General features: G+C 43.8%; 1 protein-coding gene across 1 annotated transcript in view; it reads left to right on the forward strand.

Annotated features, from left to right (window-relative positions):
• The window catches only part of imp3 (IMP U3 small nucleolar ribonucleoprotein 3), a 355,078-nt gene that overhangs the window by 86,557 nt on the left and 246,346 nt on the right, over positions 1-22,175 (forward strand). Inside the window, exon 3 of the mRNA XM_068037927.1 lies at positions 20,240-20,314. Within this exon, the coding sequence (XP_067894028.1) occupies positions 20,240-20,314 (75 nt within the window). The remainder of the gene's footprint in view (positions 1-20,239; positions 20,315-22,175) is intronic.

The raw sequence follows: 22,175 nt of genomic DNA on the forward strand, positions 1-22,175 counted from the left end.
CTACACCACCTCCATCTTTTCCTTTCCTCTTGTCCTTCCAAAATGTCAAATACCCTTGAATATTCAGGCCCCAGCCTTGGGCACCTTGCAACCATGTCTCTGTATGGTCTAGAAGATGAATTTGTAGAATGCTTTTGTGACAGTTTCTTGGAGCAATGCGGTGTAGAACCAACTAGGGATGAAGCTAAAAGCAAAATATAGCGGATGCTGGTAATCTGAAACACAAACAAGAAATGCTGGAAATACTCAGCAGGTCTGGCAGCACCTGTGGAGAGAGAAGCAGAGATAATGTTTCAGGTCTGTGACCTTTCATCAGAACTGGCAGATATTAGAAATGTAAAAGGTTTAAGCAAGTAAAGCGGGGGTGGGGCAGGAGTTAACAAAAGAGAGAAGGTGTTGATAAAACCAGGTCACAGAGAATAACTGACCAGAAGGTCATGGAGCAAAAGCAAATGGTATGTTAATGGTGTACTGAAAGCGTTAGAACAGAGAGGGGGTTAATTGACGGAAAACTGAGCTGCCTGGCCCCAAGCACAAACATGAAAAAAACAGTGGGTAGGCACAGTCGAAACAAACTAAAATAAAATAAACACAAAAAAGAAAAAAAGAAAATATGACTAAAACTAAAAATAAGAAGGGGGGCCCCGTCATGCTCTGAAATTATTGAATTTCAGTCCGGCAGGCTGTAGTGTGCCTAAGCGGTAAATGAGGTGCTGTTCCTCGAGCTTGCGTTGATGTTCACTGGCGAATGTGGAAATGGCAGAGGCATTGAACAAATATTTTGTCTGTCTTCACAGTAGCAGTTCAGTACCAGAAATAGACAGTAACCTAGAGGCTAAAAAGAGTGAGGAAATTGATATCAGCCGAGAAAAAGTATTGGAGAAACTTGAGGGAGTAAAATCTGACAAGTCCCCAGGACCAGATGGCCGACACCCTCGGGTTCTAAAAGAGATAGCTGCAGATATAGTGGCAGCGCTGGCTATGATTTTCTATAATTCCTTAGATTCAGGAATGGACCCGTCAGATTGGAAGTTGGCAAATGCTACGTCGCTTTTCAGGAAAGGGGGTCAAGAGAAAACAGGGAACTATAGGCCAGTTAGCCTAACATCAATCATTAGGAAGATGCTGGAAACTATTATTAACGAAGTCTTAACATAGCAGTTGGAAAAGCATATTATGATTCGAAGAAGTCAGCATGGTTTTGATAAAGGGAGATCCTGTTTGACAAATTTATTTGGGTTTTTTGAGAATCTAACTTGTAGGATAGATAAAGGGGAACCAGTAGATGTAGTATACCTGGATTTTCAAAAGGCATTTGAGAAGGTGCCACATAAAAGATTAACAGGCAACATAAGGGCTCATGGTGTTGGGGGTAATAGATTAGCATGGATAGTGGATTGTTAACAGACAGGAAGCAGAGAGTGGGCATAAATGGGGCATTTTCAAGTTAGCAAGCAGTGGTTTTGCAAGGATCAGTGCTGAGGCTTCAGCTATTCACACTCTATATTAATGACTTAGATGAAGAGAGAGAGAGTGTAATGTATCTAAGTTGGATGATGATACAAAGCTTGGTGGAGAGGTAAGTTGCGGGGAGGATATAGAGAGGCTGCAAAGAGATATAGACAGGTTAAGTGAGTGAGCAACAAGATGGCAAATGGATTATCATGTAGGGAACTGTGAAGGTGATCACTGATTGTAAAAATGGAAAAGCAGAATATTTTTTAAAAGGTGTGAAACAGGTAAGTGTTGATCAGAGAAATTTGGGGGTACTCTTGCAAGGAGCGCACAAAGTTATCGTGCAGGTGCAGCAGGCTATTAGGAAGGCACATGGCATGTTGTCCTTTATTGTAAAGGGATTGGAGTACAGGAATAAAGAAGTCTTACTAAAGCTGTACAGGGCTTTGGTGAGACCGCACTTGGAATACTGTGTGCAGTTTTGATCTCCACATTTAAGAAAGGATATACTTGCACTGGAGGCAGTGCAGCGAAGATTTACTAAATTGGTCCCTGGGATGAGGGGGTTGTCCTATGATAGGCTGAGTAAATTGGGCCTATATTCTCTAGTTGAGAAGAATGAGAGGCGATCTAATTGAGACATACAAGATTCTGAAAGGGCTTGATGGAGTAGAAGCTGAGAGATTGTTCCCACTGGTCAGGAAATCTAGAACATGGGGACACAGTCTCAGGATAAGGGGCCAATCATTCAGGACTGAGATGAGGATAAATTACTACACAAAGGGTTGTGAATCTTTGGAATTCTGTACCCCACAGGGTTGTGGATGCTCCATTATTGAATACACTTAAGGCTGGGATAGATAGATCTTTGGTCTCGTAGGGAATCAAGGGATATGGGGAGCGGGCAGGAAAGTGGAATTGAAGCCCAAGATCAGCCATGATATTGAATGGTGGAGCAGGTGTGATGGGCCATCTGGTCTACATCTCCTATTTCTCGTGTTCTTGTGCTCTATCATATACTCTTTTTAAAAAAAATTTCAATTTGTGCCATCAGTTTATCTATCTTGTTACGAGTGCTGTGAGCATTCAGAAAGAGTCTTTTATTTTGTCTTACCATTTTCCCCTACTCTCATCTGATTTGCTGGTGCTCTGTTATGTTTGTATACTCTGTCCCTCCCTGTCATACTCTGGTTCTCATTACCCTGCACTATTTCCTTGTCCTTTCTCTTTAACTTTCCAAATCTCCCTTCACTTGAACCCTCCCCCCGACTATTTAGTTTAAAGCCCTCTCTACTGCCCTAGTTTTATGATTTACCAGGCACTGTTCCCAAGCGGTTCAGGTGAAGGCCATCCGAATGGTACAGTTTCCTCTTTCCCCAGTACAGCTGTTAGTGCCCCATGAATTGAAACCACTTTTCCCACACCAGTCTTTGAACCACACATTCAACTCTCCAATCTCATTTAACCTTTTACCAATTTGCTGGTGGCTCAGGTAGCAATCCAGAGGTTATATCCTTTGTGGTTCTGCTCTTTAATTTAGCCCCTAGCTGCTCATAGTCACTCAGCAAAACCTCTTTCTTAGTCCTACCTATGTCGTTGGTACCCACGTGGACCTTGAGACAACTGGATCCTTTCTCTCACTCCAAGTTCCCCTCCTGCCTCAAGGAAATGTCCTTAACCCTGACACTGGGCAGGCAGCACAGCCTTCGGGACTCTCGCTCTCGCCTGAAGAGCACTGTATCAATTGCCCTAACTATACTGTCCCTAACTACAGATACATTCCTTTGTATATTCTCCCCCCTGCCCCAGAGTGCTGCGGGGAGTTTGCTCATCCTCCCTGCAGTCCCTGCTCTCAGCCACACAAGCTGCAAGAGCATCAAACCTGTTGGACAATTACAAGGACTGAGGCTCCTCCAGTGCTACCTTCTGGATCCCCATACCTGCCTCTTTTGCAGTCACACCCTGACCATGGACCAAATCAGAAGTACCTAGCCTAAGGGATTTGACTGCATCCCGGAACAAAGTGTCCAGGTAACTTTCCCCTTCCTGATGCATCGCAGTGTCCGAAGCTCAGACTCCAGGTCATCAACTCTGAGCCGAAGTTTCTCAAGCTGCAGCCATTTACTGCAGATGTGGTTGCTGTGGATCACACAGATGTCTACCAGCTCCCACACGCTACAGCTGCCCTGCCCTGCCACCTTTACTGTGTTTTATTTAACAAAATAAATTTAGAAATATCACTGAACAGTTGTTTGTAGTTATGTGAATTGGTTTAATTAGTTAAGCTTTAAATTTAATGCAATACTTATATCTCCCCAGTACCATTTTAAACTATTGCTACCATTTAGAGAGAAAGAAAACTTAAAACTCACCAACCACTCACCTGCCTGCTCACCTAATTAATGCTTCTGGGTTTCAGCTCTCACATCTCGCTGCTGGTCTCTGCCTCCCTTTTTCAGACCACTCCTTTTTTGTAAAAGGTCAGAACAGCACCTCACTGCACTGAATTCCCTAACTTAGCAAATTCCCAAGCTCACACACTTTCTTGAGCTGCACTCAGTTACGAGCTGCTACCTTCATGCTTGCTTACTTGGGAATGACGGACAAGTACCTCACTTAGTTGGCCAGGAGACTTTGTGCCAAGTGTCCTGGCACTTAACATAACATCACACATGGCAGACAAAGACAGGTGCAGAAGCACACAATCCTAGGTTAGAATTCTGAATGGCACACACAAATATAAATCTCAGGACACAGACAGCTAGTTAAAGATAAACTTACCACCTTGTCCCGTGCTGGACTTTAGCAATGAAAGTTTAGTTTGCTGTCAAGCACTTCTGCACACAGTGATGAACATATGGAATTGACTTCCAGGTAGAGGAGCAGAGGAGAAGAACCGGGAATTGAGAAACTGTCAGATGCTGTTATCAGTGGGGTGAGTGGCTGCACTTCTTCGAACTGGTTGAACCAAAGTGAACCGAATAGCATTCCTCCTCAGCATTTATGCTGTAAATGAAGTGTTTTGATTATTTGTTCATGGGATATGAGTGTCACTGGAAGGCTAGCATTCCTAACTGCCCTTGAGAAATGGTTGTGAGCTGCCTTCTTGAACCACTGCAGTCCATGTAGTGTGGGTATACTCACAGTGCTGTTAGGGAGGGAGTTTCAGGACTTTGACCCAGCAACAGTGAAGGAATGATATATTTTCAAGTCAGAATGGCATGTGACTTGGAAGGGAATCTCAGGTGGTGGCGTTCCTACGAGCCTACTGCCCTGTTGTCTTCTAGATGGTGGAGGTTGTGGGTTTGAAAGGCGCTGTCAAAGGAGTCTCAGCAAGTTGTTGTGTTGCATCTTGCAGATAGTACGCACTATGGCCACAGTGTGCCGGTGGTGGATGGGGCGCCAGTCAAGAGGACTATTTTGTTAGATGGAGTCAAGCTTCTTAAGTGTTGGAGCTGTACTGATCCAGGCTAGTGGCCAGTATTCCATCACACTCCTGACTTGTGCCTTGGAAATGGTGGACAGGGTTTGGGGAGTCAGGCAGTGAGTTACTTGTCACAAAATTTCCAGCTTCTGACCTGACGTAGCTACAGTATTTAAATAGTTCAGTTAACTTTCTGGTCAGTGGTAAACCCCAGGATGTTGATGGTAGGGAATTCAGTGATGGTAATGCTGTTGAATATCAAGCAGAGATAGTTAAATTCTTTCTTGGTGATAGTCATTGCCTGGCACTTGTGTGGCATGAATGTTACTTGCCTCTTACAGCCCAAGCCTGAATGTTGTCCAGGTCTTGCTGCATGCAGGCAGTTGCGAATTGAACTGAACAATGTGAAATCATCAGCAAACATCCCCATTTCTGACCTTATGATGGAGGGAAGGTCATTGATGAAGCAGCTGAAGATGGTTGGGCCTAGGACACTGCCCTGAGGAACTCCTGCAGCAATGTCCTGGGGTTGAGATGATTGGCCTCCAACAACCGTAGCCATCTTCCTTTGTGATTGGTATGACTCCAGCTGGTGAAGAGCTTTCCTCTTGATTCCCATTGCTTTCAATTTTGTTGGGGCTTCTTGATGCCGTACTTGATCACATGCTGCCTTGATATCAAGATGAGTCACTTCGCTTGGCCTCTGAAATTCAGTTCTTTTGTCTATGGTTGGATCTAGGCTGTTGGACCTACGAGTGGCCCTGGCAGAACCCAAACTGAGCCATGAGGTTACAGATTGTGGTTGAATACAATTCTGCTGCTGATGACCCAAAGTGCCATATAAATGCCCAATTTTGAGCTGCTAGATTTGTTCTGAATCTATCCAATTTACTATGCTGATAGTGCCACACAACACGATGGAGGGTGTTCAGTGTGAAGGTGGGACTTCGTCTCCACAAGGACTGTGTTGTGGTCACTCCTACCAATACTGCTATGGAGATAGATTGGTGAGGACGAGGAAAGTAGGTTTTTCGCCCTTGGTTCTCTCACCAGCTGCCACAGGCCCAGTCTGGTAGATGTGTCCTTTAATACTGAGCAAGCTCAATCAGTTGGCAGGAAAAAAGACAGAGGCGCAAGGGGAGAGCCAACTGTGCAACAGCCCCGACAAACAAATTTCTCTGCAGCACCTGTGGAAGAGCCTGTCACTCTAAAATTGGCCTTTATGGCCACTCCAGGCGCTGCTTCACAAACCACTGACCACCTCCAGGTGTGTATCCATTGTCTCTTGAAATAAGGAGACCAAAGAAAGAAGAACCTTCAGTGCTTTTTCCAAGTGGTGTTCAATATGGAGGAGTACTGATTCATCAGCTGAGGGTTGGTGGTAGGTGGTAATCAGCAGGAAGTTTCCTTGCCCATCTTTGACCTGATGCCATGAGGCTTCATGGGGTCTGGAGTCAATGTTGAGGACTCCCAGGGTCCCTCTCACCCGACCATATACTGGTGTGCCACCAGCTCTGGTGGGTCTGTCCTGCTAGTTGGACAGGACATGCGTAGGGATGGTGATCGAGGAGTCTGGGACATTGCCTGTACGGTATTACTCTGTGAGTATGACCGTGCCAGGCTATTGCTTGTCTAGTCTGTGGGTCAGTTCTCCCAATTAACAGATGTTAGTGAGGAGGACTTTGCAGGGTCCATTGGGCAGTGTGTGCCTTTGTCGTATCCAGTGCCGAGATTGATGCCAGGTGCTCCTTCTGGTTTTATTCTTTATAGATTTTTTTCATAGTGGTTTGATACAACTGAGTGATTTGCTAGATCATTTCAGAGGGCAGTTAGAGTCAACCACAAGGCTGTGGCTTTAGAGTCACCAGGTGGGGATGGCAGATTTCCTTCCCTGAAGGATATTATTGAACCACATAGGTTTTTACAACAATCTGATAGTTTCATGATCACCATTCATGAGAATAGCTTTTTATTCCAGCTTCTTTAGTAATTGAATTTGAATTTCCCCAGCTGCTGTGGTGTGATTTTGAACTCTTGTCTCCAGAACATTAGTTCAGCCTCTGGATTACTAATCCAGTAAAATTAGCAGTACGCTACCATTCCTAACAGTGCAGTTGTTGCTCTTGTGATCAATTGTGCTGTCTTGAGTTAAATCCTTCCCACGTCACTTAATAGTGTGTGAAGACGGGCAGCATTTGTTGCCCAACGCTTGCTACACAAGTTAGTTGTTAGTCATCAAACCCCTTGCGATTGAGGAAGTTACAGTGGTTGCGTTTGCTTATTGACCAATAATGTAGAGTGAATTGCACAAGTATTGGGCTGTCCTGGAGGGCTACTGGCACCCAGCACCAGTCATGACCTTTAAAAGTGGGAGTGTATTGAGGCAAGGGCCAAAGCGGCCATAGAATATTAAAATATTGAACTCTGTGGAGGGTAGCTTGCAGGGATGTATTGTGCTAAATTAAACGTGCTATTTGATCAACAAACTACCATAAAATGAAAATGCATACAATTATGCTCATGATGGCCTGCCAGTGTGTCGAAAGGGAAGACTTGTATTTGTGAAGAGCTGTCAATCTCTTCCTTGAACTATTCTGTTGCGTGGCTATTTCACAAGATCATGGGTCAAATTTCATGATGTAAAATCTGTTTGCCAATTTCTGCTACTGCTCATGTAGGATTCTCTGAGCTCGAGTCTCCTATATCTGAAGAAACTCTTCCAACACCTCCGTTAGTTCTGCACAGTGTACAACAGAAGCTTGTTGTCTGATTGGTGATCCTTCTCTCACCTCCTATCCCCTTGCTGCATTTACTGTGTAAAATCTGTGCTCATGGCTGAATCCTCATATATACTTTGCGTGCAGCTGGGTAAAGCAGCTTTTTTTAGCTTGTGGTTTCAGTGAATCCTGGAAAGCTTTTAAATTAGACCGTGCAAGATCAATGTATTGACAACTGATGCCACTAATACAGATCTTAAGCAATATGAAAGCAGCTTCTTTTTCTCTGTCCTCAGTGCAGTTAATCTATATATTTATTTCTGTTTTTACTGATACTACTATGATCATTCATTTCCTGAACTTTAAGCAGCGAGACTCAACTTTATCCTTCTCTCTCTAACCTCATTCCTCTCCTCTTTTCAGGTTTGTCTTCCTCTCAAAAGCAGGTGTTTTTGTATGGAGTTTCCTAATGTATTGCCATTTGATTTACCCCTACATCTCTCCTATTTTCAATTTTTGGTGCTGTCCTGAGGGAAAAAAAACAAGCACGACAAAAGGAACAATATTAGACACTGTAGTACCCAAACCTGTTCATGACTCATTCTTTTCATTACACAACTCTGTTTTCCATTTATTTAATGACAGCCACCGTCTTTTATTCTGATAACGATCATTCTCAGTTGCCTAATTTAGCACTCCCCAGTTGCTGGAACATCAGTATTCTGATTGGTTAAGTATATGCAACTGACTTCTTGTCCCTGCTTGAAGCCTGCAGCCCCTTTTCCTCTCTCCCACAGATGTTAATTTGACTAGTTTAAGAACTGTATTGCAGGCACAAGTTATTCCAGAACTCCTATGACATAGTTTATCCATAAATTGTAGCAAAAAGAGCAATACCTCTCTAAGCTAGGAGCCTTAAGTTGATCAGTGCAAGGTGCTATGGTGGCAAGGATAAATACTTTGCTATAGTTTTATTTAACTAGTTTTATTGATTGATTGTGAGAATAAAGGGATATTTCCATTTTATAGGTACATCTATTTTTTGGGTTAAAATTAGAGAACCAAATGTGCATAATGGAAATTGAATAGTGGGAACAGTGACTCAGGAAATAAATGCTTTACCCTAATGGGCATTTAAATTTTCTTAAAATAAACTGATAAATTGGAGTTAAGTTTAAAAATAGTACCTGATTCAGGTTTCTGATTTAGGGAGACCAGTAAAAGACATGACCTGAAATCTGAGGCCTGTTTCTAGTCCGATGTCTTGCTTGACTCAAACTGGGAGTGGTTGATACAGTCATCGGATGAACATTCTTTATGTGCACATATGCCAGTTTGTAGTTTAAAGGTATTACTTATGCATTGTATTCTGTGTGCTTTGGCTGTTTATGGTGTCCTACATTTTCATCAGATAAGTCTCCTGTTGGCATCGGGGAGGTCTGTGGCCATAGCGTATTTTCTATACACCTGAAAATCTTGGTAGTGCTACTGTTTTGTCACATGCCTTGAGGCTAAGCTGACACAGCCAAACAGGTTGTGTATCATGGTAAACTGAAACTCTTAAATGACACATGCAAAGCGTCAATATGCTGTGAAACTGTATCCAACTAACAAATGTAATAATTTCGATTCTGAACGGAGGTTAAGGTAGAATAATTGTAGCTCGAATGTGACTTATGCAGAGGAATATAGGTGTCAATTGTTTTTGGATTCTTGGATGTTCTTGCATGTAGATAATCCGTCATGTATTAAAATAGGTTTTGGTAACTAAATGTTTTAATGTCAAAATACTTTTAACATCATAATTACAGTTTGCAAAAAAGCCTTGCAGTGCAAACAACGTTTCTAAGACATAACATGTTTGTACAAGCTTCACTATTGAGGATACAAGTAACATCCCAGTATTAGCTGTAAGTCAGGAAATGGAAGGGAGGAAGGAACTTAAGAAAATTACAATCACCAGGCAAGTGGTAGTGAACAAATTGTTAGAGCTGCGGACTGTCAAGTCTCCGGGCCCTGGTGGACTTCATCCTAGGGTGTTAAAAGAAGTGGCTAGTGAGCTAGTTGATGCGTTAGTTTTAATTTTCCAAAATTCCCTAGATTTGGGGAAGGTTCCGTTAGATTGGAAAATAGCGAATGTAACTCCTTTATTCTAAAAGGGAGGGAGACAGAAAGTAGGAAACTACAGGTCAGTTAGCTTAACATCTATCTGAGGGGAAAATGTTAGAAATTATTATTAAAGACGTTATAGCAGGGCATTTAGAAAAGTTCAAGGTAATCAGGCAGAGTCAACCTGGTTTTGTGAAAGGAAATCCTGTTTAACCAATTTAATGGAGTTATTTGAGGGAGTTACATGTGCTGTGGCTAAAGGGGAAATTGATGGATGTATTGTACTTAGATTTCCAGAAGACATTTGATAAGGTGCCACATCAAAGGTTATTGCAGAAGATAAAAGCTCATGGTGTAGGGGGTAACATTTTGGCATGGGTAGAAGATTGGCTAGCTAACAGGAAACAGAGAGGGGACATAAATGGGTAATTTTCTGGTTGGCAAGATGTAATGAGTGGTGTGCCACAGGGATCTGTGCTGCAGCCTCAACTTTTACAATTTTTATATAAATGATTTGGATGAAGGGACCGAAGGTATGGTTGCTAAATTTTCTGATCACACCAAGATAGGTAGGAAAGTAACTTGTGAAGAGGACATAAGGGGGCTACAAAGGGATAGAAATAGGTTACGTGAGTGGGAAAAGACCTGGCATATGGAGTATAATGTGGGAAAGTGAGAAATTGTCCACTTTGGCACGGAGAATAAAAAAGCATATTATCTAAATGGTGAGAGATTGCAGAGCTTTGAGATGCAGAGGGATCTGGGTGTCCTAGTGCATGAATGGCAAAAGGTTAGTATGCAGATATAGCTCGTAATTAGGAAATCTAATAGAATGTTATCGTTTATCGCGCGGGGAATTGTATACAAAAGTAGGGAGGTTATGCTTCAGTTGTACAGGGCATTGGTGAGACCACATCTGGAGTACTTTGTACAGTACTGGTCTCCTTATTTAAGGAAGGATGTAAATGTGTTGGAGGCAGTGCAGTGAAGGTTTACTAGACTAATACCTGGAATGGGCAGGCTGTCTTACGAGGAAAGATTGGACAGGCGAGGCTTGTATCCGCTGGAGTTTAGAAGAGTAAGAGGCAACTTGATTGAAATATATAAGATCCTGAGGGGTCTTGACAGGGTGGGTGTGGAAAGGATGTTTCCCCTTGTGGGAGAATCTACAACTAGGGGTCACTGTTTTAAAAATAAGGGGTCGCCCATTTAGGATAGAGATGTGGATAATTTTTTTCTTTGAGGGTCGTGAGTCGTTGGAATTCTCCTCCTCAAAAGGCAGTGGAAGCAGAATCTTTGAATATTTTGAAGGTAGAGGTCGATAGATTCTTGATGAGCAAGGGGATGGAAAGTTATCGGGGGTTGGTGGAAATGTGGAGTAATCAGTTCAGCCATGAACTTATTGAATGGCAGAGCAGGCTCGAAGGGCCGAGTGGCCTACGCCTGCTCCTATTTCGTATTTTTGTATGTATGTATGTTCGTAAGCCATTTGTGTTGCACTCCAGCAAAGTACTTCCAGCACTTGTTAAAATTCCTTTATAGCTTCACTGTATGTGGTTACTGATTGTATTTAGTTGGTACCAATATGTCATACAAAGAATCACACTTGATGTTGTATTCTTTTCTGTTATACTATGTGCTTATTTGATGTAATTGTTTGCCTAAAATTGATGCCAGCAGTTTCACCACCCGTGACAAACCTAAAACCATCAGTGTTTCACCTTTCAGCTTGATAGATGTTGCTCCAGAGGCAGCCTCGGTTTGGAGTAAAAAAAGGTATAATTGTACTGTAAACAAAAAATGCTGGAAATACTCAGCTGATCAGACTACATCTGTGGAGAGAGAAAAGAGTTGATGCTTCAGGTCTGTGACTTTTTGTCAGGACTGGAAAATGTTACAAATGCAAGATTTTAAGCAAGTTTCGAGGCACGGCGAGGGGGAAAGAACAAAAAGGAAGGTATGTGATAGGGTGGAGAGCAGGAGTGATTTAAATGATGAACGGGATGATGGTACAAAGCAAAAGCGGGTGGTAATGGGGCAAGTAAAGAAACTAAAAATGATCTAGAGGAAGCATAAATGGGAATATCAGAATCATAACCAACAGCTGCTGTCTGGAATTAATGAAGGCAGTGGTTATGATCTGAAGTTGTTGAACTCGATGTTGAGTCCGGAAGGCTGTGAAGTCCCTAATTGAAAGATGAGGTGCTGTTCTTCGAACTTGTGTTGAGCTTCATTGGGGCACTTTAGGAGGCGAAAGACAAGAGGTCAGAGTGGGAGTAAGACAGAAAGTTAAAATAGCAAGCAAGTGGAAGCTCATAGTCTCACAGACTGAATGGAAGTGTTCGGAACAGCGATCACCCAATCTGCATTTAGTCTCCCCAGTGCAGAGGAGACTGCATCATGAGCAGTGAATAGAGTAGACTAAATTGAAAGAGGTACGAGTAAATCCTTTTTTCACCTGGAAGGCATATTTGGGGCCCTGGATGGTGGGAAGGGAAGAAGTAAGGTGCTGTGGGAAGGGGGGTGTGTGTTGGGTGTGATGGAAAAATGCACCAAGATGTCATGGAGTGAAGAGTTTTTTTGCGACACTGAATGGAGAAGGGATGAGGTGTTCAAAAGCCTAGGAATGGAGCAGGAGTAAGCCATACTGCCCATCAAGCCTTCTCCACCATTCTTAGAATTAGAACATTACAGCGCAGTACAGGCCCTTCGGCCCTCGATGTTGCGCCGACCTGTGAAACCATCTGACCTACACTATTCCATTTTCATCCATATGTCTATCCAATGACCACTTAAATGCCCTTAAAGTTGGCGAATCTACTACTGCTGCAGGCAGGGCGTTCCACGCCCTTACTACTCTGAGTAAAGAAACTACCTCTCACATCTGTCCTATATCTATCACCCCTCAACTTAAAGCTATGTCCCCTCGTGTTTGCCATCACCATCCGAGGAAAAAGACGCTCACTATCCACCCTATCTAACCCTCTGATTATCTTATATGTCTCTATTAAGTCACCTCTCCTCCTCCTTCTCTCCAACGAAAACAACCTCAAGTCCCTCAGCCTTTCCTCGTAAGACCTTCCCTCCATACCAGGCAACATCCTAGTAAATCTCCTTTGCACCTTTTCCATAGCTTCCACATCCTTCCTATAATGCGGTGACCAGAACTGCACGCAATACTCCAGGTGCGGTCTCACCAGAGTTTTGTACAGCTGCAGCATGACCTCGTGGCTCCGAAACTCGATCCCCCTACTAATAAAAGCTAACACACCATATGCCTTCTTAACAGCCCTATTAACCTGGGTAGCAACCTTCAGGGATTTATGCACCTGGACACCAAGATCTCTCTGTTCATCTACACTACCAAGAATCTTCCCATTAGCCCAGTACTCTGCATTCCTGTTACTCCTTCCAAAGTGAATCACCTCGCACTTTTCCGCATTAAACTCCATTTGCCATCTCTCAGCCCAGCTCTGCAGCTTATCTATGTCCCTCTGTACCCTACAACACCCTTCGACACTATCCACAACTCCACCGACCTTCGTGTCATCCGCAAATTTACTAACCCACCCTTCTACACCCTCTTCCAGGTCATTTATAAAAATGACAAACAGCAGTGGCCCCAAAACAGATCCTTGCGGTACACCACTAGTAACTAAACTCCAGGATGAACATTTGCCATCAACCACCACCCTCTGTCTTCTTTCAGCTAGCCAATTTCTGATCCAAAGCTCTAAATCACCTTCAACCCCATACTTCCGTATTTTCTGCAATAGCCTACCGTGGGGAACCTTATCAAACGCCTTACTGAAATCCATATACACCACATCCACTGCTTTACCCTCATCTACCTGTTTGGTCACCTTCTCGAAAAACTCAATAAGGTTTGTGAGGCATGACCTACCCGTCACAAAACCGTGCTGACTATCTCTAATGAACTTATTCTTTTCAAGATGATTATAAATCCTGTCTCTTATAACCTTTTCCAACATTTTACCCATAACCGAAGTAAGGCTCACAGGTCTATAATTACCAGGGCTGTCTCTACTCCCCTTCTTGAACAAGGGGACAACATTTGCTATCATGCAGTCTTCCGGCACTATTCCTGTTGACAATGACGACATAAAGATCAAGGACAAAGGCTCTGCAATCTCCTCAGGAAGATAATGTTCAGGAAGATAATGGCTGTATTTCTACTTCAACTTCACTTTCCCGCCATATCCCTTGATTCCCAGGAGGCATCATCAGAACAGATGTGACTGATGAACTGAGCAAATAGAAAAGAGTCCTTGCAGGGGTGTAATCAAGGTAGGAGTCAGTGGTTGACAGCCTAGCCCTAGAAATGGAGAAGTTGAGGAAGGGATGAAGTCAGAGATGGACCATGTGAAGGCGAGGGAGGGATGCAAATTGAAAGCTAAATTGATATTTTCCAGTTTGGGGCAAGAGCAGGAAATGGCACTGATCAAATGACCAATTACTGGAGAAATGAGGGATGGTACTTGAGTAGAACCGGAATAAAAAATGGACAGGACCCATATGGGATCCCTGAGCAAGACCTTTTGTTTGAAGGAAGTAAGGAGTCAAAAGAGAAGTTCAATGCAAGAACAAGTTCAGCCAGGTGGAGTAGAGTGGTTGTGGATGGGGACTGGTTGGCCTCCGTTCAAGGAAGATGTGGAGGGCATGCAGATTGTCCTGGTTCGGGGATGGAGATGCAGAGGGACTGGATATCCGCTGTCAATAGGTGATGGTTAGGGACAGGGAACAGTTAAAGTGGCGCAGAATGTTAGAGGAATCCCAGATGAAGGTTAGAGGAGACTAGACGAGGGGAGAAGAAAGCATTGAAATAGGAATAGATAAGTTCCATGGCTCAAAAGCAGGTGAAATGATGGGTCTACCATCTTTGTGGATCTTTGGAAGGAAGTAGAAGCGGGTTGGTGGGGTGGAGTTGATGGGGAGGTGGCAGACAGGGAAGATCGATCAAGTGGATGAGGTCTGTGATGTTCTGAGAAAGTGATGGCTTGATGTTTGGTGGGGTCAATGTAGTAAAACGTTCCCAAGGCACTTAAGAGTAATATCAGTAAAAACACCAAGCTATAGAAGCAGATATCAGGACAGATGAGAAAAAGCTTGATCAAATAGGTAGGTTTTAAGGAGTATCTTGGGGAGAGAGAGATTTAGTGAGGGAACTGGAAGCTTGGCGCCAAGGCCACTGAAAGGTACGGGCAGCAGCAGTTTGGATGAGCACAAGTTTATGTGGGGTGGAAGATGAGATTCCGGCCAAGTGAACTTTGGAATACTGAAGTCTAGAAGTAAACGGCATGGATGAGGGTTTCAGCAGCAGATGAGCTGAGGCAGGGTCAGCATTGAAGAATGTCTTGGAAGTGGAAGTAGCCAGTCTTGGTGGTCGTGCGGATATGTGGTCTGAAACTTGACTCGAGGTCAAACATAACATTGAGGGTGTGGGTGGTCTTTCTCCGCTTGAGAATGGTGCTTAGGGAATGGAGTATGTTGTGGGGACCACAGACAAGTTCAGAGGGAGGAAGGTTAGAGTGAGTGATGGGAACAGAGAAATTGAGATCACAGAACCATTACAGCACAGAATTTGGCCTGTTGTGCCTGCACAGCCCTCTGAAAGTGCAGTTTACCTAGTGCTGCTCCCCTGCATTCTCCCCGTCGCCCTGCACATTCTTCCTTTTCAGATAAGAATCCAATTCCCTCTTGAATTCCTCAATTGAACCTGCCTCCACCACACTCTCAGGTAGTGCATTTCAGATCCTAACCACTTGCTGTGTGAAAAAGTTTTCCTCATGTCGCCATTGCTTCTTTTGCCAATTACCTTAAATCTGTGCACTTTTGTTTTGATTTTTCCACTAATGGAAACAGTTTTTCCCTATCTACTCTGTCTAGCACTCTTATGATTTTGAACACCTTTATCATATCTCCTCTCAACCTTCTCTTCAAAGAAAACAATCCCAACTTCTTCAATCTATCCATGTAACTGAAGTTCCTCATTCCTGGAACTATTCTCGTGAATCTTTTCTGTATCTCTAATGCCTTCACATCTTTCCTAAAGATTGGCGTCCAGAACTGGACAAAATACTCCAGTTGAGGCTGAACCAATGTTCTGTACAAATTTAACATAACTTCCTTGCTTTTGTCCTCTGCCCCTATTAATGAAGCCTAGGACGCTGTATGCTCTGTTAACCATGCTCTCAACCTGTCCTGCCACCTTCAATGATTTATGCACATATACGCCCAGGTCTTTCTACTCCTGCACTCCCTTCAGAATTGTACCCTTTATTTTAGATTGTCTCTCTGCGTCTTCCTCCCTAAATGAATCACTATCAACATCCTGGGGCTTACCATTGACCAGAAACTGAACTGGACCAGCCACATAAATACTGTGGCTGCAAGAGCAGGTCAGAGGCTGGGAATTCTGCGGTGAGTAACCCACCTCCTGTCTCCCCAGTACCTGTTCACCATTGACCAGGCACAAGTCAGGAGTGTGATGGAATACTCTCCAACAACACTCAAGAATCTCTACACCATCCTGGACAAAGCTACCTGCTTGATTGGCATCCCATCCACCACCTTCAACATTCACCACCTCTGCACAGTGGCAGCAGTGTGTACCATCTACAAGATGTACTTCAGCAACTCACCAAGGCCCCTTCAGCAGCACCTTCCAAACCTGCAACCTTTACCTAAAAGGACAAGGGCAGCATGGGAACACCACTGCCTGTAAGTTCCCCGCCAAGCCACACAGCATCCTGACTTGTAACTATATCACCTTTCCTTCAATGTCATTGGGTCAAAATCCTGGAACTCTCTTCCGAACAGCACCTGTGGGTGCACCTACACCACATGGACTGCAGCAGTTCAAGAAGGCAGCTCACTACCACCTTCTTGAGGCCAATTACGGTTGGGCAATAAATGCTGGCCTGGCCAGTGACATCCACATCCCATGAACACAAAAAGAAATTCACATTTCTGTACATTAAATTTCATCTGCCACTTGTCTGCCCATTCCACCAACCTGTTTATGTCCTTTTGAAGTTATACACTATCGTCCTCACAGTGCATAATCTTTCCAAGTTTTATATCATCCGCAGACTTTGAAATTGTGCCATTCCTTTGTGAGTCCATGTTGCACAGCATACGGGATATACAGCAACAACTTGTCAAGACTTCTTGGGCAGTAGCTCCCAAACCAACAACCTCCATCACCTAGGCATCACAAGGGAAGCAGGTGCATACGAACACCATCACCTCCATGTCACACACAATCCTAACTTGGACATATAGTATCATTCCTTCTTTGTTACTGGCTCGCAATTCTGGCACTTCCTATCTTACCACATTGTGAGTACCATCAACACATACTGTAGCAGTTCAAGAAGAAGACCCACCCCTTTTTCGCAGTTAAGGATGGGAAATTAATGCCCTCGCTGTCCTCACCAGCAAAGCCCTGGGATGTGGGTGTTGCTGGCTAGGCCAACATTTATTGCTCATCCCTAATTGCCCTCGAAAAGTTGGTGGTGAGTTGCCTTCTTAAACCACTGCAGTCCATGTCAGGTAGGCACACCTGCAGTGCTGTTCGGAAGAGAGCTTCAGGATTTTGAACCAGTGACAGTGAAGGAATGGTGATATTGATCCAAGTCAGGATGGTGTTTGGCTTGGAGGGGAGCTTGCAGGTGGTGGTGTTCCCATGCATCTGCTGTCCTTGTCCTAAGTGGTAGAGTTTGTGGGTTTGGAAGGAGCTGTTGAAGGAACCTTGGTGAGTTGTTGCAGTGCATCTTGTAGATGGTACACGCTGCTGCCACTGTGCGTCGGTGGTGGGAGGGAGTGAATGTTTGCGGATGCGTTGCCAGTCAAGCTGACAGCTTTATCCTGGATGGTATCGAGCTGTTGGAGCTGCACCCATCCAGGCAAGTGGAGAGTATTCCATCACACTCCTAACTTGTGCCTTGTAGATGGTGGACAGGCTTTGGAGAGTCAGGAGGTGAGTTACTTGCAACAGGATTCCTAGCCTCTGACCTGCTCTTGTAGCCACGGTATTTATATGGCTACTCCAGTTCAGTTTCTGGTCAATGGTAACCCCCCAGGATGTTGATGGTATGGGTTTCAGTGATCGTGATGCCATTGGGGGAGATTGTTACATTCTCTCTTGTTGGCGATGGTCATTGCCTGGCACTTGTGTGGTGCATATGTTACTTGCTACTTATCAGCCCAAGCCTGGATATTGTCCAGGTCTTGCTGCACTTCTGCACGGACTGCTTCAGTATCTGAGGAGTCGTGAATGGTGCTGAACATTGTTATCAGAGAACATCCCAACTTCTGACCTTATGATTGAAGGAAGGTCATTGATGAAGCAGCTGAAGATGGTTGGGCCTAGGACACTACCCTGAGGAACTCCTGAAGTGATGTCCTGGAGCTGAGATGATTGACCTCCAACAACCGCAACCATCTTCCTTTGCGCTAGGTATGACTCCAACCAGCGGAGTTTTTCCCCTGATTCCCATTGACTCCAGTTTTGCTAGGGCTCCTTGATGCCATACTCTGTCAAATGCTATCTTTAGGTCAAGGGGCAGTCACTCTCACCTTACCTCTTGAGTTCAGTTCTTTTGTTGATATTTGAACCGAGGCTGTGATGAGGTCAGAAGCTGAGTGGCCCTGGCAGAACCCAAACTGAGCGTCATTGAACAGGTTATTGCTAAGCAAGTGCGCTCTGATATCACTGTCAACGACACCTTCCATCACTTTACTGAGGATCAAGAGTAGACTGATGGGGCGGTAATTGGCTGGGTTGGACCTGTCCTGCTTTTTGTGTGCAGGACGTACCTGGGCAATTTTACACATTGCCGGGCAGATGCCAGTGTTGTCGCTTGGCTAGGGGCGTGGCAAGTTCTGTAGCACAGGTCTTCAGTACTATTGCTGGAATCTTGTCAGGGCCTATAGCTTTCAGTCGTTTCTTGATATCACACGGAGTGAATCGAATAGGCTGAAGGCTGGCATCTGTGATGCTGGGGACTTCAGAAGGAGGCGGAGATGGATCATCTCACACTTTTGGCTGAAGATTGTTGCAAATTCTTCAGCCTTATCTTTTGCACTGATGTGCTGGGCTTCCCCATCTTTGAGGATGGGGATATTTGTGGAGCCTCCACCTCCTCCAGTTTATTGTTTAATTGTCCACCACCATTCACGACTGGATGTGGCAGGACTGCAGAGCTTGGATCTGATCCATTGGTTATGGGATCGCTTAGCTCTGGCTATCGCATGCTGCTTACGCTGTTTGGCATGCAAGTAGTCCTGTGTTGTAGCTTCACCAGTTTGACCCTTCATTTTGAGGTATGCCTGGTGCTGCTCCTGGTATGCTCTCCTGCACTTTTCATTGAACTAGGGTTGGTTTACCGGCTTGATGGTGATGGTGGAGTGCTGCATATACCAGGCCATGAGGTTACAGATTGAGGTTGAGTACAATTCTGCTGCTGCTGATGGCCCACAGTGCCTCATGGATGCCCAGTTTTGCATTGCTCGATCTGTTCAAAATCTATCCCATTTAGCACGGTGGTCGTGCCAGACAACACGATGGAGGGTATCCTTAATGTGAAGATGGGACCTTGTCTCCACAGGGACTGTATAACATTGTGACATTTGTTACGAACTTTCTGAATGTGATTCTAAATGGTAGAGGCACCTTTGAGCTATGGACGCTTGTTCTTCTTGAAAGTGGATTGATGCTGCCCAAACTCAGTCCATGGAGGATCCTCATGGTTTTCATTCCATTTGTCTGGGCTGAATTGTAAAGCAGATCCCAGAGGTGAAAAGCCACTGCATCGCCCATAGATGTTGCAGTGTTTCACATCACACGTTCCATGGAGTGATGCTTTTTGGTTTTGAATGTTGAAAAATATTACTTTTTATAGAATCATATCATAGAGATTTACAGCACGGAAGGGGGCCGTTTGGCCCATCGTGTCCACGCTGGCCAACAATTCCAGCTCTTGGTTTGCAGCTTTGGAGGTTATGGCATTTCAAATGCAAATCCAAGTACTTTTTAAAAGTTACGAGGGTTTCTGCCTCTACCAGCCTTTGAGGCAGTGAGTTCCAGATTCCCACAGCCCTCTTTGAGACCAGATGGTGCATGAACTGTCTGGGATTATCTGTTCCAGTTAGTTCTGTACAGTAAAATGTGTTTAAGCATTCTCCATTCAGGTCCTGGTAAATGGAAAGCTGCTGCTCAACATTCATTTTTTATTTTTGAAGTGCGTAGCAAATGCGGAATGTAGGAAAATGGCATGCCTGTGGATGCAATGGATATTGATGCATTGGTCAGATAGTGGTTGCAGAGCTTGAACATGTCACCTCAATGATTTACAGTGTGATTTGGTTCCTGCCATTCATGCTTTGAGGGTACTTGATATTGCCAGACTATGCGAAGCTGTTCCATAAAACTGTAGGATTGGAGGGAGGGGTTAGTTCTTACTACTTGGAAATTCATTCAATTCAATTTTGGTCTTGTTTTCATTTTCAGATATTCAGCAGGCCTGATCGCCACAAAGCAAGGTCTACACCTCTGTGAGAAAGTGTCAGCATCATCTTTCTGCAGGTATGAATGTATCCCAAGCTCATGCTCAATGAGACTAACGTACTAAGTAATTATGCACTGTAAGATTTTCAGCACTGTCTTGCATCCAGTGGTCACAGACATCACTGCATTTGCTCACTGCTTATTTACAATTATTTCATATTCATATTAAGTACTGGTGTGCGTTGACCTTTTAATCATTAGCAGCATTATATAAAAATTGTGTCCTCTGTATGTTTGTGTGATGTGGACTTGCATCCATGATGAAGTTGCTGAAATAACATGGTCCCGGAGATGTTGATCACAGACTTTGTGTTTACCCATTGGGAAGAGGGAGGACAAATTTGAAAATGGTGACTGACCAAATTGCTGTGTGTCTGAGAGTAGGGATGATGCCATTGACATGTAGTCCCGTAGCACACTTTAACAATGTTGCTCGTTAGCCTACTTTCACAGAATGAAATCAGTTTGATTTGCTATTCCCAATTTACAAAGGATAAGTGTTTTGTTGAAACTCAAAACTTCCGTTAGACACGTGCATAATCTAAAACCCACGAAAAATTCTTAATTGGCAGCTGACAAATTTGACACTGATATTGTTGATTTGGTTTCCAAAGTAGTACTTGATACTGTAGTTCAGCACTTTGTCTTTGAAGTTTTATCAGAATTTTATTTTAAGTCCGAGACCAGTGTAAACTGAGCTGGGAAGGCAATAATCAGGGACAGTCTTGATTACTATCGACAGTTCATTTGCTGGAAAGCAAAAATGATTGGAGACAAGTTGAGGACAATGGATCTGCTCATTTCTGCATAACCCTACCCTCACAGCTTCTCTTCCCCAAGCTCTATTTCCCTCCCTCAGTTCCATTTATGACCGGTTTTGCGTCTCTCGTGCCTTCCTATATTTCCCTTCATGCCAGGTATCCTGCTCTTCTCCTGCAGTCGATATAATTTCTAAATTTAGCAGCGTTTACACTGCTCTCAATAAAACATTGTAATAAAAAGGAAGGAAAGATTGCTCATTAAGAAACCAAATGAGCAAATCAGCAAAAGCAGTGCAATCTAGAAATAATATTAGAAGTGAGATATTATTAAACCACCAACAGATTTAAAAATAACTTGGATTTTTTTCATTTAATGCGCTGTTTTACAAAAGGCTGCATTGAAACTTGAGTAGATTTGTATTTTTAGAAGTATAAGTGTGCATTCACTATGCACTGAGGATGTTTTTTTTAAAATTTAAATATTAAACTGGAGCTGTAATTTCAGAGAATGTTGATTTAGGAGAATGGTGAATAACAGACCAGGCTATTGTTAAAAATCCACCAATTTGGCTTCTTTTCAAGATCAGCAAGTCTGTTTGGGATTGTGGCTTCAACAAAAAATTAGTAACTACTTCTAGCAGGATATTAGGAAGTGTACCATCACGCTTGCCTTTCCTGCCCTGCTTAAGTCATTGAACCGCTTCTTACGTTGTATCCAAGAGCATGGCACCACTTTCCAAATGCTGACCTCTTCTGCTACATCCAGCCATGCCTTCCTGATCTCCACCCCCACCCCCCCCCCCCCACCAATCAAGCTGGCTTCTTCCTCCTGTCGCTAACGAACAGTATATCCCTCCGGATCCTCTCAACCCCAGCAGCACATCCAAGGAAGCATCACTGAACCGAGGCACAGCCTTTGACCTTCTTGACTCTATTCTCTCAGTTCCTTTTCTTGGCTCCCAACTCCAAATTCCTTCAAATTACATGTTGAAGCATTTCTTTAAATACAGGAGTTGAAATTGCATCATGTGGGTCATCATTGTGTCCACTGATGCAAATTCGTCGGGAAACATGGATATGATATGGTAGTGCAGTGACTGGGTTAAAAAGGCACTAAT

Source organism: Heterodontus francisci, chromosome 8, assembly GCF_036365525.1.
Source record: "Heterodontus francisci isolate sHetFra1 chromosome 8, sHetFra1.hap1, whole genome shotgun sequence".
Classification (NCBI taxonomy): Eukaryota; Metazoa; Chordata; class Chondrichthyes; order Heterodontiformes; family Heterodontidae; genus Heterodontus; species Heterodontus francisci.